Source organism: Tetrao urogallus (assembly GCF_951394365.1).
Source record: "Tetrao urogallus genome assembly, chromosome: 20".
Taxonomy (NCBI): Eukaryota; Metazoa; Chordata; class Aves; order Galliformes; family Phasianidae; genus Tetrao; species Tetrao urogallus.
Window position 1 is genome coordinate 6,416,351 of NC_136833.1, and position 15,980 is coordinate 6,432,330.

The 15,980-nt window shown below is 42.6% G+C and overlaps 1 protein-coding gene across 1 annotated transcript; it reads left to right on the forward strand.

The window, feature by feature from the left end:
* Window positions 1-773: 773 nt before the first annotated feature.
* NSRP1 (nuclear speckle splicing regulatory protein 1) lies at window positions 774-11,225 on the forward strand (the record flags this gene model as incomplete). The annotated part of the gene is made up of 7 exons (XM_079545152.1): window positions 774-793; window positions 1,631-1,718; window positions 6,894-6,950; window positions 7,074-7,205; window positions 7,657-7,864; window positions 8,510-8,618; window positions 10,196-11,225. The coding sequence occupies 7 exons, from the start codon at window positions 774-776 to the stop codon at window positions 11,223-11,225; spliced, it is 1,644 nt and encodes a 547-aa protein (XP_079401278.1).
* Between the last annotated feature and the right edge of the window lie 4,755 nt (window positions 11,226-15,980).

Genomic DNA, 15,980 nt, shown 5'->3' on the forward strand with positions numbered 1-15,980 from the left:
TGAAACACTGCTTCATTAATTGTTTGCTTTTATTAGTTATGCATTGCAACTCAGCCCTCATCAAGACAGTTAGTTAGGTGCCATTAAGGGCAGTAAAAACACTGCAAGGAAATAATTTTGCGAGTATGAATCTATCTGCTAAGCCTTAAAAAGGCTGCTTGAGGCTTTATTATTGAAGTTCCAGTAAGAGAGGCTGGGAACACTTGATAGCAGCACTCAGAAGCACAGAAGCTCAGGATCCCCCCTCCTTCAGTTACATTTTAGAAGCAGCTCTAATTGACGGCTGTTAATCAGCACTGTGAGCAGTTATAGGCGCGCTGCAGCACAGCCCCGCTGTTTTCATACAGCCCCCAACTTCAGCCTGCAGCAAGGCTGCATCTGTGCAACACTCCTTTTGGCAGAACGGCTTCTTTTAATAAATCTGTGGGAAATTAAATCCTTCTTTCTCCTTTCAGACCGGCGCCTCCACGTCTGCGGACGGGAACGCCGGTCCCGCAGCACCCGCCGGCGGGTGGGGGAGGGGCGCGGGGACGCGCGCGCTGCAGATCGCTGCCTATCCGCAGCGGCATTTTCGCCACTCGCCATTCCGCTGTTACAAAATTCATCTCCTACCTCTGTCCCTTCCCGCTCGCTCTCCGCGGCCCTTCTAGAGCAAAAAACGAGATCGGTGCGGCGGGAGCGCCCAGAGAAAGGGAAGTGGAAAGCAGCAGAGACAGGAGGAATCTGCGGCCGCGGAGCAGCAGGCGGCTGTGCCCAGCGGCTGCCGGGACAAGATGGCGGCGCTAAGCAAGCAGTGAGTGCGGGCCGCGGCGGGGTGGCGGTAACTGAGGGGCGTCACGGGGCCGCCGCCGAGGACGGGCACGAGCCGTGTCCCGCCCCACCTCCGGCCGGGGCTGGCGCTACCGGAGCGCTCGGTCGTCCCGATCGGTGTTTGTTGGCGGACAGCGGCCTCGCCGCGTTGGCCTGAACGTAAAACTCGTAAAACAGCGTTCGTTATAAAGTAAAAAAAAACACAAAAATTATACGTGGGAAGGGGCGGGGGGCGGCTGCGACAGCGCTGAGGGGACTTTTTAACTCCAACGAAGCAGAATCCCTTCAGGATTCGCACAGAAACCGCCGTGCTCCCGGCGCGGCCCAACCGCCACCTCAGAACTGGGCTGCCCCAGGGCCGCGAGCTGGATGCAGGGCCTGGCTGATTGTTTGCCTTGTGATGTGATGTGAGCTGGATGCACGGCCTGGCTGATTGCCCCAGCTCCACCTGTACGTTGGTAGTGCACGTTGCTGTCCAAAAGTGTGTCTACAGAGCATTGGGTGTGGGTCGGTCCTTTGCAAGTTAAAATCGTTTCTTCTTTCCCTGAGGAAGGAAGAAAGAAAAATCATTTAAGAAGGTATTTGTGGCCTAATTTAGGAAGATGGGTAGTTTTATCCCTAAACTTTGTATGGAAAAAGGCTGATGGTGGCAGTGGGAGAAGCTGGCAGGCTGTGCTGCCATCAGCACTGCCCTGAGCTGTGCTCTATACATTATAGTGCTGCTCATCTTCTGTTTCTAGGGTTGTAAATAGCAGAGCTCTGTTTTGAAACCTGCTATGTGTACATAGCATGAAAATTAATTTTTAGCGTTCTTCCCTAGGTATGGGCTTATTATGCCCAAGAAATTGCAGCAGAAGAATCTGGCTTCCAACAAGCTCTCAGTGTTTGCAGATGACTCTGATGATGAGGTCAGTTCAACAGTTTTCTTCTGATACTTGCACTGTATTCTGTAAGTGATTTGCTTACTGCCCTAATGTGCACATCTGCTCATGGCTGTGGTACTGAGAGACAATCATTTGGGTGTGGATGATACGTAGCTCTCAAAGCACTCAGTTCTGCTAATAAGAGATAACACTGTGTGCAGGATTTCAGTGACCACACGCTTTGTTGGTGCTCGGAGGTGTATGACTCCACTGCATGACATTCATAGTGTTCTTTTATGTAGTCTTTATCTGCTTTTAAGGTGTTAGAATGAAAATACTAACTTTCTGCTTGTTCCAGTAGAGGGGGCTGCACTCTAAAAATTACACTTCAGGATGGAGTGCTGTGTGGGGTGCACCCAAGAACTGGCTCGGCATTTAGGCTGTTTGGGTGCTTACAGACAGCCCTGTTCTTAAACAGAAGTTGTGAAGAATTTAAAGGCAGTAGCTTTGTAGTCTATGGGTAAAGGGTAGGAACTCAGAGCTGTGGAGGTGACTTGTCTCTATATGGATAAGTGCTAAGGTTGCAACTTCTTTTTCTGTTTCTGGAGATGAGGTTGCAGTTTACTGGCTAGTATCAATCAGAAATTGTCTGTGATAGTTTGATCATAATGTCATTACGTGCGTGTTATACTTTATTTTTTACCCGAAGCCCAGAAAACATTGTTTTGATTGCGTAGTTGCAAAGAACAGTGCTAATTAAGCATCAAATAATATTTGTCAGTTGCTAATTCCTATAACCAAACATCGTAAATGTTTTTTAATGAACTGGTAGCTCTTATGTTTTGTGACAATAAGCCCAAATCTAACAATTGCCAACCTCTGGGAGAGGCTGAATCCCATCTGCTGCTGCTGAGGGCGTTGGAGCTGCCTTTGTACACTGCATGAGAGGGCTGAGGGCTTCCCAGTGATATCCAGTCAGCCTTGAATGTGAAACTGCAGCTTATAGGAAGTGCAGAGGATGTGAACATGTCTGACATGCCATCTCTCACCTCACCTAGCTGCATCCTCAGCACCGTGTGGATGTGTTCCTCTGCTTCAGCTCATAGCTGCCAGCTTGGCTCTAAGGAGAGGCTTTCCTTTGAGCACAGCTGATAGGGACAATTGGATGCACTGCCATCCGGGGCAGCAGTACTTTCCTTTTCTGTGGCAGTTTGGGATTTGCTGTCTTTCTCTACATCCAGGAATGGACTCTGTGTTTTCCAGAGCCCAAGAATGAGCTTCAGATGATGGGTTGCCATTATACCTCAGATGGTAGGGCTGGAAACTCTCCTAGCTGGGGGGTGACTTGTTTTTCACTTCTGTGTTTTCTCTTTTTAATTTTCGGAGTAAAGTAATGAATGATAGCAATTACAATAACAGTAATAGTAACAGTGTATGGTGCTGCCAGCTAACTTGTATGTAACAGATCAAGGATTTTTTCTGTCAGAAAAGCTGACATTCGCTACCAGTCTGTTATAAAGACTGTTAAAAGTTGTCCTGTGCATTGGTGTGGTACATCCCCAGCAAAATGTAATAATCTCATAACTGCTTTTATCAAAAAAGGATCACTTTTAAAAAAAAGCAAAATTACTTTATTAGTTCAATAATAATTTCAGAGCTTTCAAGATAAGGAGCTGCATTTGGGAGGGGTTTCATTTCCTGTCTGCTGGCTTATCACTCAGAACTACATCTCAAACGTCTGGAGATTATGTATTTTTAACTGAACTCTAATAAAGTTTGTGCTGGGAAATCTGCACACCTGACTTGGGCTGTGATTATATATGAGATACCAAACTTTTGCCTCCTTTTTTTTTTTAATGCTATGTGTGTATTTTATTAAGGCTTTGCCTGTACCTTTGCTGCAGGAGTTTAAAATGTGACTGTGGCAAAGTACATCAGTGGGCATTAGCCAGCAATGAAGATGTTCTTGGGTTAGTTCATAGCAAGCAGAACATCTTGGATGGAAATCTTGAGATATTTTTCATCAGTGTTGAATGGGACAACCGAAGCAGGTGGTTGCAGTTCTTCCTGGCTGCCCTGGTTCTGAGTTATTTGCCTTCATAAGCAGGGGTTGTTACTGTCTTTAGATATGGAGGGAAGGTGGTCATCCTGCGGAGAGCCTTTAGTGGAGAGCAGGTGATGCATCAGCAAAGGGAGATGTGAGAAATGAGCTTTCATTGTGGTTTGCTGCTGCTTGTGGTCTGTTCATTTTCTCCACAAACATCACCCCCTTGTTCACATGCTGTATCTCATATTACCCCCTTATTCACGTTGTGTCTCAAGAAGCAGTGTGTCACTTCCCCTGTGCGCTGCTCTGCATTCTGTTCTTCATTTACCATTTAGTTGGGAGTATCTCTGGAAGTTGAGACTCATTTTGCAGCATTAAAATGTCTGTTTATTGAACTAGAATTACCTGCACCGTACCAAGCAACCTTCAGAACTGATCTGTTGCTTCAGGATGGCAGTGTAGATAAAAACCAAAATGCACACAGATTGCAGTGGGTGCTCAGTGCAGGGGGACACGGTGGTGGCAGTGGGAATGTTCTGTGAGTGTTGGCTGGTGGGGGGCTGGCTTGTTTTAGTGACCCCCCCCCAAAAGAAAGGAGGAGCAAACATAAAGAAACTGGAACTGAAAAGAAAACTGCATTGGGTTGTAAACCCATTTTTGTTCTTGCTTACAGTTCCTTTCCAAAAAAGCCCAAAAATGCAATGTCTGGAAAAAAAAAAAGAGTGCTGAGTAGTGATAAGGACTGGGGTTCATGCAGCACAAGAGCAAACAGACTGAGGGGCTGTGGCAGAGATCCCTGAGCAAAGTGGAGAAGTGAGTGTGGAGGAAGCACAGAAAAGCAAAAATGATTCAGAGAAAGTAAAGCAGGTTTGCTGTTTCTCATAATATGAGCAGCAGAACGTAGGATGGAATGAACTGGTTTCATGGAAACAAAAGGAAGTTGTTTTTGTCCAGACAGTGTGTGATGCAGTTGTGGAACCCATCGCCACGGGACGCTGCGGTGCGGCCAGAGCTATAAATGGGCTCAGAAATGGATGAGTCAAACAAAGGGATGCTCGTGGTGTCCAACAGTGGCCCAGGTGCATCCTCCTGTGCGGGAAATCTTCTGCTGCGGGTTGCTGGAAGCTGGGAGTGTGTGCCAAGGAGATTGACTGCCATATGGACTTATTTTTCATGTTCTTTTTTCTCTAAGAAATGGGAGAGAACAGTGAGAGTGCTCATAGACCGAGGCCCTTTGTTCTATTTGTTGTCTTTTTGTTCCCATCAGAGCTTTCTGCCCTGGCCTTGTAGGGCAGGTAGACTTCAGAGTCTCGTTTTGAAGTTTGTTTGTTTGCATGTGTGCTTTTACAGGAGAGGGTTAAAGTATCTTTTCCTTCCAGCAGATATTAAAACTACAAGCTTTGTGCTTTGGAAGAATAGCTTGAGTGCAGTACGAGTGTGAGACAGATCGCTGAGCTTATAGGCCTTTAATAAATGGGCAGTTGATAAGTAAAAACAATACAAAAGAACAGGAAGTTCTCATCTATCAGAGCTCAGGGCACAACAGGAAATTGTCAGCCATAAACCTTTAGGGAAGGTGTTTGTTGTAAACTTGCTGCCATTCGAGGCAAACATATCGCAGGTGGGCTTCCTTACAGGCGTGTGTGCAATAATGAGATTGTCTGTTACTGCTGCCTTTGTGTCTGCAGATCAACTCGTTCATCTCACGTGGGCAGACAGGGAAAACAGTCTCTGCTGTGTTTCTGGTCACCAGATATTTTGGTGTTCTGTAAATACAGCTGCAGGGTCTGTTCTGTCTTCAGTGGAGTCTGTGCTTTCTGTTGTCTGCGTGCAGAGACTCCTTAGGGCTCAGTACTGTCCTGTGCTGCCAACGTGAGCATCCCAGAACCATTGGAGAGCAGGGGCTGGAGCTGGGTGAGCATCACACTCCCATCTGCCCCAAACCTTCATGGCAGACACAAGGAAACAAGCCCTTTCATTTATAGTGAATGTACTTAATAAACAGCACTGCCTACTGGTTGAGGAAAGAGATGTGCGGGCCAGTTCAGCACTAATTAAAAGGCAAAACTGACTAAAACTCAGGGTTGGTTTGTTCATGTGTTTATAGAAAGTATGGTGAAGAGAAAACGTTTATAGTAGCAGATATGTTTTTTTTCCTTAGGGAGGATTAATACTGCTGTTTTCCAGCATATTAATGTTGAGCAGCTAAATGTGAGTGCTTGAAGTACGTGCTGCTCCCATCAGCAGCATTCTTGCTGTTAAAAATACAGAACTAATGATACTGATCAACTCAGGATCTTGCCAAATCCTTTCGGGTGTTTGGTTCTTGCTCTGAATGCTGTTCTCATTCTGCTGTCAGTAAGAATGCCTGCTCAGCACTGCTGCTTCTCTGAGCCAATATGTGCAAGTGTGTTCTGAGCAGCACTGAACTGTCACAGACTATTGGAAATACAATTATAACATCACTGAGAAGATTCATCCTTCTGTATTCTGCAGTATAAATACGTGAGAACATTAAAATGATTTTGATGCATAAATTGGCAGGAGGGTATAACTCCAAGTTTGGTTCATTTGGCTGGGGGGGAGGGGGGGGGGTGGTTTCTGTGTTTTACTTTTATTCTAGCAACGACTAAAAGAAGTTTAGGGTTGATGAGAATGTGTAGGGCAATCATCCTGCCTTAGGAATTTGTTTCAGCATTGGCTGTAGCTGGCCTTGGCTAGAAGTCTGGCTGCTGATGTGCCAGCTCCTCACACCACCAGGCTGACCCGTGCTGCTGTGGGGGACAGGTCATCTTCCTGAGTTTTTTGGTGGTGGTTGGAGAATGGTGTTGGGACAGAACAGTTTCCACAGATCTCTGGGTGTTTCTTAACTGAGACCGCTTGTTTTGTGAAATGACATCAAATTGTTTGTGGCTTTTGAGGCAAACTGGTCATTAAATTGTGTTCTTAAATCCATCACCACTTTTATGCAAGACCTGTGTGTTGAAGTGCTGCAGTACTTTGCCCAGGAAAGAGGCAGATCCATTGTGTGCCTGTGAATGAATTTCTAGTTGTTCTTGCTTGCAGACAAATAGTATTGAAGTAAGAGACTCCCTAATAGAAAGAAACTGCTTATATATAGTTGTGAGCTGTGTCAATGTGATTAATTTTATTTCTGCAATCTTTTCTTGCAGCCATCCGTTGGTGAAAGTCTTCAGAAAGAGGCATTGAAGAAGCAGGCAATGAAGCAGGTGAGGTGCAACGAAGGATCTTCGTGCCTGTGGCAGATTAGGAAATTACTGCCTTTAATTTCATGCTTCATTCTTGTGTCAGTTCCCACCCCACGTGTTTTGTTTTATTTTGTCTTGATTTAGACAAAATTGGAAATTCAGAAGGCTTTGTCAGAAGATGCTACAGTATATGAATATGACAGTATCTATGATGAGATGCAGCAGCAGAAGAAAGAAAGTAGTGCCAGACTGTTATCAGGGAGAGACGAAAAAAAGGTCAGTGCTGAAAAATGTGTTCTTTGTGTCTGAGCTCTGTCTTATCTGTGCTTGGAGTAACTTTAACTGCTTAACTTTTAAGCTTTGCTGAATGGATTCTGTAATGGGGCATACGAGTTTTGTGCTCAAATGCTGTTACCTAAGGTAGTAATGTGCAGCAACTGTGGTAGAATTCAGTCAGTCAGATACTTCAGAGTCCTTGATCCAGTGGTTCTCTGGAAGCAGACTGTAAGTTTCCCACCTCGCTTACAATATATGGCATATTTTTCTGTATTTGTTAATCTCCCTAAAAGGGAATTACAGTTTATATAAGATTGTTGTCAGCATAAGAATGTGTTAGACTAGTTTCTGTTAGAAACTCCCTTCAACATCTCCAGCAGTCCCAAATTGTGTTTTCTTAGTCACCTTAATTATCTCTCAGCATCATACCTTTTTTTCCTTTCTCTTTTAGCCCAGATACATCCACAATATCCTCAAAGCAGCTGAGATTAGGAAGAAGGAACAAGAAAAAAGAATGGAAAGAAAAATTCAGAAAGAGCGTGAAATGGAGGGAGGAGAATTTGCTGACAAAGAGGCTTTTGTGACTTCAGCCTATAAGAAGAAGCTGCAAGAGAGGGCTGAGGAGGAGGAAAGAGAAAGAAGAGAGGCAGCTCTGGAGGGTGAGACTAACACTGAAGCAGCAGAATTCCACCTAGAAGAAGTATGACATTGTAATAACAGACAGTACTGTCATCCAGTCTTTCTGTGAGCCTTGGTACGGTTTAAATATCAAAGAGGAGCAGATGGCAGATACTGAATTGGATCCCACTTCCCATCTGTTATTTTGCCTTGTACAGGTTACTGAAGGAACACGGGAAGCTCCTCCATTTGTGTGTTGGGGTTTTAATTTTTGAGAAAGTGTCAGTTTTTGAAGGAAGACTTGTAAGCCTGGGGTACAGTGATGCTCACACTCTCTAACTTCACATATTATGCAGGATCTATTGAACAGTCATTGAAATAGGACTTAGAATGCGTAGTGGAATAACAAACAAGGTAGAATTGGTTGAGGTGTAACCTTGCATTTTCAGCATCTAGAATAAGATAATTCAGGTTGGAGTGGACCTCTGAAGGCCATCTGTTTCAGTCTGCTGTTTCAAGCATGGCCTACAATGAAGTCAGATCACTTTGTTCAGAGCTCGTTCCAGTTCAGGCTAAAAACCTCTTGGGATGAAGATAGCATTCTTGTTGCTGTCTTTACCAGTTGTGAGTTGTGTCTCGTGAGTATTTACAGCACAGTAAATCTAGCCTTGCTTTTTTCCCCTTAGCATACCTGGATGTGACCAAACAGAAGGACCTCAGTGGGTTCTACAGACATCTCTTAAACCAGAGGGTAGGGGAAGAAGAGGTGCCAAAGTGCAGCTTCCGTGAAGCCAGGTATGATGCGGTTCGGAAGGGCTTCAGATATAAAACAGCTTCTGCTTGGATGTGGTTCCAGTCTTATGGAAATACTGCAAGAATTAGACAGGGAATGCTATAACACACTGGTTGGGTGATTAGTTGGTACAGATGCTTAATTGAGTTATTTGGAAAATGTCCAGTGATCATCAGTGGTATAGATGATAAGACAAAAAAACTTGGAGGACAAGTTAAAAAGTGTCAGCAGACTGTCATGCTTGTAATAGTTCATATTATTCTTACCTGTATTTACTTTGGTTTGCATAATATTTTGCAATCTGCATTAAATTGCATGTGTTGGATCACGAGGAAGGCAAAAGGTAACATAATGGGCAGAGAAGCAAGTCAAAGAGAAATGACTTTGATATTAACATCTGGAAAAAACATGGAACAATGACTTTATACTCATTCCACATTTGCAGGTTCATGAAAAATAAACAAATTCAGTGCTAATGCTGTGGTAAAAGGAAATGAATCAAATAAACTCTGAATGTTCAGATGGAGAATTTTAAGATCTTAATATATACACAGTCCAAGGCAAAGTAATGAGATGAGGCTGAGTTATTTATGTAGTTGAGATGGTGAAATCCTGTCCTGTAGATGAATATGTTGAAGGGGATATGTGTTCATTATATGCAACAAATGACCATTTGTAACAGTTAATTCAGGTTAAAATTCATTTGGGATGGTCTGCAGACCTCAGTCTCACTGAGTGTTTGCTATCACAAAGAAAATGCAGCTTTCATAAAAGCTGTACTGAATCTGAGAGTGGGTTAGAAAGAAAGTCCTTACCTGAAGAATGTGCTCACAGTTAAGTTACTTGGCTATGTGAAATAAAGGAATTGTAGGTGGTTTGCTATAAGGATATGCCACACATTGGAAATAACAGGTGGTGTGCTGATCCATCAGAATTTACCACAGATTGTTATTGTAGCTGGTTAGGAGAGCTTGTGTGTGATGGAACATGTATTTCCTTACCAGTCAGGAAAGTGTGACTGAGCATAACCTGTTCTGCCTAGTGCCAAAATTTGTCCTTCATGGATCATCTTTTTTATGTACAAATCTATGAGCTGCTAAAAGGAACTGATTTTTGTTAAGCTGCAAGAATGACATCTTCAGAACTACTGGATTAAAAATCTACTTACGGAAGCTATGTTCCTGCCTCTATCATTGAAACATCCAACCTGCTTCTTCTCTGACTATCTGATAAGAATAGGGGAAAAAATACAGAGGAAAAAATGTGTCGCTTGCCAGAAAGCTCAAACAAGAATGCAAATCTCTGTTCTGTTCCTTAGATAGAGACTGCAGATATTAACCTTACTCACTCTTTTAGATAAATCCATCAACTTGCGTTCACCAATGAACTAGATGCAGATCTCTAATAGATTCCTGGAACCTGAGCACCAAATAGATTTGCTGCCGTAGACTTTTTCAGCTGCATCTTTTGTTTACAGTCCTGTTGAAAGTCCTGATTGGAAGTCAACCTATAGAGAAGTCTGAGATTTCTGGCTGTGTAATGTTTTTTTTTCTCTTCTTTTTTAACATAAAAAATGTAGGATAAAGGAAGATAAATCTGACAGTTGTTATGATGAATCCAGCCAAAGGAGCAAAGGCCCATACGAACGACAAAGGCTCAAACCTTCTGTTAAAGAAGAAGATAATCCAGATGCTGATACTGACTTAGAAAGTGATAGTAATGATGAGAAGAGACATAAATCTGTTAAAGTGAGTTTGAAAAAGAAGAAAAGGAGAGCCTCCTCTGAGAGCAGCGAGGAGGAGACTAAACATCACAAGAGCCAGAGGCGTTCCAGGTCACCGAGTTCGTCCAGTGCGGAAGAAGAGCTGCGCACGAAAGAACAGACAAACCATGTTACAAAGAAGGGAGAGGGCAGACCAAGCAGAAAGGGCTGTGATGAACAATACAGGGGAAAAGACTATCAGAGAAGTAGGACTCATGAAAAGGATCACCAGAGGGAAAAGGAAGAGCGACACAGATATGGGGATCACACTGGTAAAGACTATTATAGGAGAAGGGAAGAGCAAGATGATAAACAAAAGGAGAAGGAAAGAAAAGAGAGGGAGGGGCATGGTAGAGAATGGAGGAAGGCAAAGGAGAGAGAGGAGAAGTGTTCAGAAAAGGAACGAGAAAAAGAAAGAATAAGAAGTGGTAAAGATAGATCCAGTGACAGAGAGAAGGAGAGAGGGGAGAAATGCAGAGAGAAGGAAGATCGTTCAAAGGAGAGGAGAGAGAAAGCTAGTAGTGATGAAAAATACAGGGACAGGAGGGAAAGCAGTCCTGCAGCTTTAGAAAAAGATGACGCTGATCTGGAAAAGGAGAGAAAGGGACAAGAGAGAGAGGTGGATGAGAAGAAGAGCTCCAGCTCTGGGAATTTGTCTGGGCAGAAACGTAAGGATGGAGAAGGGGAGAAAGAGGAGAAAGAACAGACACAAAAACCAGCTGAGAACATGAGCAAATTTGCCAAACGGAGCAATGAAGAGACTGTCATGTCAGCAAGGGACCGGTACTTGGCAAGGCAGATGGCACGTGTTGGTGCTAAATCTTACATTGAGAAAGAAGAAGATTAATGTCACGGTAGTGGACAAAAACTCTTGGTTTCTCAACCAAGAGGAAAATCCGCTGCTTCATGGACATTTGTACAGAAGAGTTTCCTATTTATTTTTAGGTTTCATAAAATACATTTTATGTGCTATAGTAGAACATCTTTTGAAATGGATTAATGGATCACTTGATGCACACCCTCCATCAGTTTGTGCAGTCAAAGTATTAAATTTGTCTAAATCAGTCCAGCTTTATCTTCAGTATTTTTCATCTGAAGATTCTGGGGAGTTATAGGAATATTGAACAGCTCAGGTGAGAATGCTCCCACAGGCAGCTCCTATTCTCTGCAGGTGGATCAGAATGAACTCCTAAGCTCTTAATGCTTTGAGAGTCTCAGGCCTTACCAAGAGTTATTAGCGCCCAGCAATGCTCTCAAAAATCATAAACACCTGTAAAAGAGGGGGAAATGGCAATGGAACAGCCTGGAAAACGATCCCTGTATGTAACGTGGTGTTTTGTAAGCTAATGCATATTGACATATGGATTTTGTAAATACGTTTGGGTTTAGTTTTAGGGACCTGATGTACAGAAATAAAGTGCAAGGTACATACTGTGTCCAATGTGTGGGTCATTTTTAATGCTGTTATATAGGTAATAATGTCATCTTTTTTGTGTGTGTGAAATAAGGTATTTCAGTCTTTTCTCATGTATTGCATTCATGTCTGCTTGTTCTGGAGGTAGTATTTTAGGTATGTCCGTCTGTCCATCCATAAGCAAGAAGTTATCTGTGCACTATAACTTGGTAAGTAGGATATCTGACAACAGTCACAGTTCATAGGTTGTGTTCTTAATGCTTTTCACAATGTTCTTTTTTCCTGCTTTTTTTTCCTGTTGTTATTTGTGTGGTGGCAATGCTAAGTCATGTCTTGAACCAGTAATTGAGCACCTGGTGGGAGGGCAGGGCCAACCCAGGGGAGCTCAGGTACAAGCAATTCATCTGAGTGACCAGAAGGGGTAAAGCCAGGATCCACCCCTTCCCAGACCTCATGTAAGGGCTGGCAGTGGAGGTGAGGCATCCTGCTGGAGATCCCTGCCTACCTGAGGCCTTCCAGAGGTAAGCAGCTCTTCATTTTTGCATCTGTGGCTGCTCTTGTTCCTGTACAGTATTTGAAGATGTTGGACTGGTGTCTTTTTTTTCTCCTCCAGATCACTTCAACTTATTTTATTTTCCAATAAACCTCTGATTTAGTAATTCTTCTAAAAACTTCTGTGGTGCTTTCACAAATACAATTTTCATAGCACAGATCTTATAAGTTGGTCACTTCCTGCTTTTTGGGAGACTTGAAATGTGTTAGGAAAGCACGTGGTGTGATTCACTTCACTACAGCAGTTTGTAGTAGGAAGAACAGCTGAGTCATTTGTACTTTTGTAGCACGGTTTTGGTAAATGCTGCCAAAACTCCTGGGCTCCTTTTTGACACGTCATAAAGTATATTTCTCAGAATAGAACCAATTGGATTTTTTTCTGATCTTCTACCCTTTCTTTGTGATATAGGAAAAGAAATACAGTGTTTGGTTTCCTTTTTCTGTTTCTCTTCAAAACCATCTTTCCTGTCAGCAGGTGTTCAGTAGTGAGAACAGAGACAGTCTTTATTTTCTTGATCTCAAAGTCAAAGTGTAGACAGAGTTTGAGTTCCTGAGATGTTCTGTGTGCGCTGTCATCATCAGTCAACTCTAGTATTTTCTCTAATATTTTGTTCGGCAAACTTGGTGATCTGAGTTAAAATGCCAGTGCAAACTTTAAATGCAGTTAAAGACCTGAAGTGGAACAAGCTTTATACTTGCTTTAGTCGGGTAGCTAGGCTCTTAGTCCGAGTGTAGACGATTTTTGATACTCTGTCTAAACAAACGTCATGTTGGTTCTGCTGTTGGAATAGAATGAAAGCGGAGCATTTAACAGTAGATGGGGTTCAGAGAGCAAAGAAAATACTCTGCTTTTTGTCAAAGAGGCTGTGCTGATGTAGTAAATTGGACTGCTTGTCCTGGAATTGTTATCTTTGCTCTAATGAAAAGAGATCTGTTGCAGGCCAGCTTGAAACTCCCCATAAGAGAGAGGCACAAGAGACATCTACAGATGGATTATGATTATTAAATTTATTACAATGACAGTTTACAGTACAAGGCACATACTGATAACTTACAATCAGCTTGCAACACTTGTAACTAAACAGCTGCATAAATTAATACAGATGCATCCATGTAAAAGTTGGAGGGAATGCCTAATTCTGTACAGCTAAAACTCCAGTTCAATTTCTGCTTGAAAGGAACGCGTTCCTCCATTAGCAATTTCATTAACTCCTTTTTCAGTGTTCCTTATAGAGTGGGGTGTACTGGTGTGGCAGATAAGTGGAATGTGAGCTGAGGAAAAGGGATTTCCTTGCCTCTAACACTTGGAATTGCAGTGCAGCCCATTTGGTATCTAATTAGTAGTGTTTCAGACAAAAAAAGTTATCAGAGATAGCATGAAATGAACTTTTATAAGAAAAAGGCCTAGAAAAGCTGAAACCAATATGCCATCCAAAAACAAACTGCAACTGAATCATTGCTAATTCGCCTTAATTGGAATGAAAACACAGATGGTTTTATCTTTGTGCTACTTGGGAAGGGAGAAGTTGTTAGTTTACTTGAGGGCTTCCTTACCCTCATTCCCATACAGACCCTGCGCTGGACTGTCCTGGTGAAAAGAGGATGGAGATGTGATGTCACTGCTGATCTTCAGGGCTGCCTATCTCTGACAGTGCTTTCTGTCCTGTGCCTTTGCTATCTGCATTGCTTTTTCTGTCTGTCTGCAGGTGATTTCAGAAACTTTCATCTCTTACAGTACACCTGTAGTCAGGGTGTGTTTATCTGGATTTTTTCAGCTGAGAAATTCAGACTGAGAGAACCTGGGGCTTTTTTGGCTTCCACTAGAAAAACATGGCATTTCTTGGGCAGCTCATCAGAATTCTGTGCTACCACCTCCCAGAAAGGCAGCGTGTGTGGCACTGTATGTAGTGTCTCAATACAAACTACAGATGCCTCTTTTGCCATTTAAAATGCTGTTCCAAAGGAAGACCATGTCGGAAGTATTGCACGCTAAGAAGCAGTTGTTTTAGCAGTTATTAATTACTCTGCAAATTATTCCATTAGGAGTAACAGTCCCAACTTCAATTTGTTTGCAAGAGCTCAAGGAGAAACTTTGGCTTTGATGCAGACAGTGCTGATGTTTAATGCAACTAATTCTGCTGTACTGTCACTGCTCTTAATTAAAGGCAGCAGAATGTCTGTTTGAAGAGACTTTTGCAAGTGAATGTGCAAAAACTGCTAAAAATTGGAACTGTAAGATTATTTATTTGATGAGCCTAGGAGGAAACAGCATCAACTGGCCAAAAATTGGTCTGTGAGAAAGATCTGCTTAAAACAAGCATGGAGGGAGAAAGATGCCTCACAATAGATGGGCACCAGTCTGAAGAATGGAGGTGTGCGGTATTTTCTCCTTTATTTCCCACACTTGATACTGAATACAGACATTGTTCATTTTAATTGATGTTTTATGTGTTTTGTTTTGTTTTGTTTTTCAAGGAATGTACTCATAACAGAAAAGTTCATTAAAAACAATCAGTAATTTTCTCCGATTGGCAATTTGAAATCATAGTGCATATCTAAATGAACTTTTCCTCACCACGAAGACATTTTGGAAGTCGTTTTCAGAGGGCCTGCAGGGCTAACCTTCAAAACTATTCCGTATGAGTAAGCATCCAGTAAGACAAATTTATTTTGTTTTTCTGGTGGCAGTGCAAGAACAGACTCCCTCTTAGAAAATAGTGCAGGAGGCCTTTGTTTGTAATTTGCACAGAACAGCCCTTGTTCCTTAGGGTTATTTCCTTGTTGGGATTGAGTGCGAAAGATAAGGGAACTCGGGTCAGTAGCAGTGGTGGAAGTGAGGTGACTGCTTTCAGAAGGCAGTCATAGAATCACCTCCCCTGCTTTCTTACGTGCTTCGTACTGATGTAAACTTTCAGTAGGTTTCTCAGTGCCTGCTGCTACATGTGCATGTATTGTGTCATTAATTTGTAAGTAAAGCATGAAATGCAGAAGAGGCTCTTATGCTCTATTATTTCTACTTTTCTTAGACTTTTATAACCTACATGGTAGAGTGAAAATGCAGTGTCTTCACATAGACTATGACTGTTCAGGTTTATCTAAATTCCCATGTAACTGCAGCAAAACTGCTGTCCTCCAGCTGATTTGGCAGTGATGGTCAGTTTATAGAGCAGCTGTAAACTGCTGGAGGCATATGTACAGATATTATATGGCAAGGTTAGTACATACATGAAAGTTAGTTAGTTTGTATGTCATCAGTGCTTCAAAATCTAATGCAATCGGTTCTGATCAGAATCTCCTGATGAACTCAACTGCTTGTTAAAGAAAAAACCCTACTGTTATTCTTCAGGGTGAAAACCAAATGTATTCACATAAGAGTAGGAGCTAGTAAGTCTTGGCAGTAGGTTTGTGTAAACATACTTCTGTCAGCCAGCCAAAGGGGTTGCTCTAAACTTGAGGTCTGTACCAGGAAACAATAGAGAAAGCCACAGGCTCCAGCCAATCTTAGCTGGGGAACTGAAATTTAAAAAATAAACAAAGAAAAGCAGATCAGTGAGAGTCCACTTTTTGACATCTGAGCTCAAAGTAATTCATTATTGGTATATAGTTTCCTTGGGTGTAAAAGCACGGTCTGCGAGT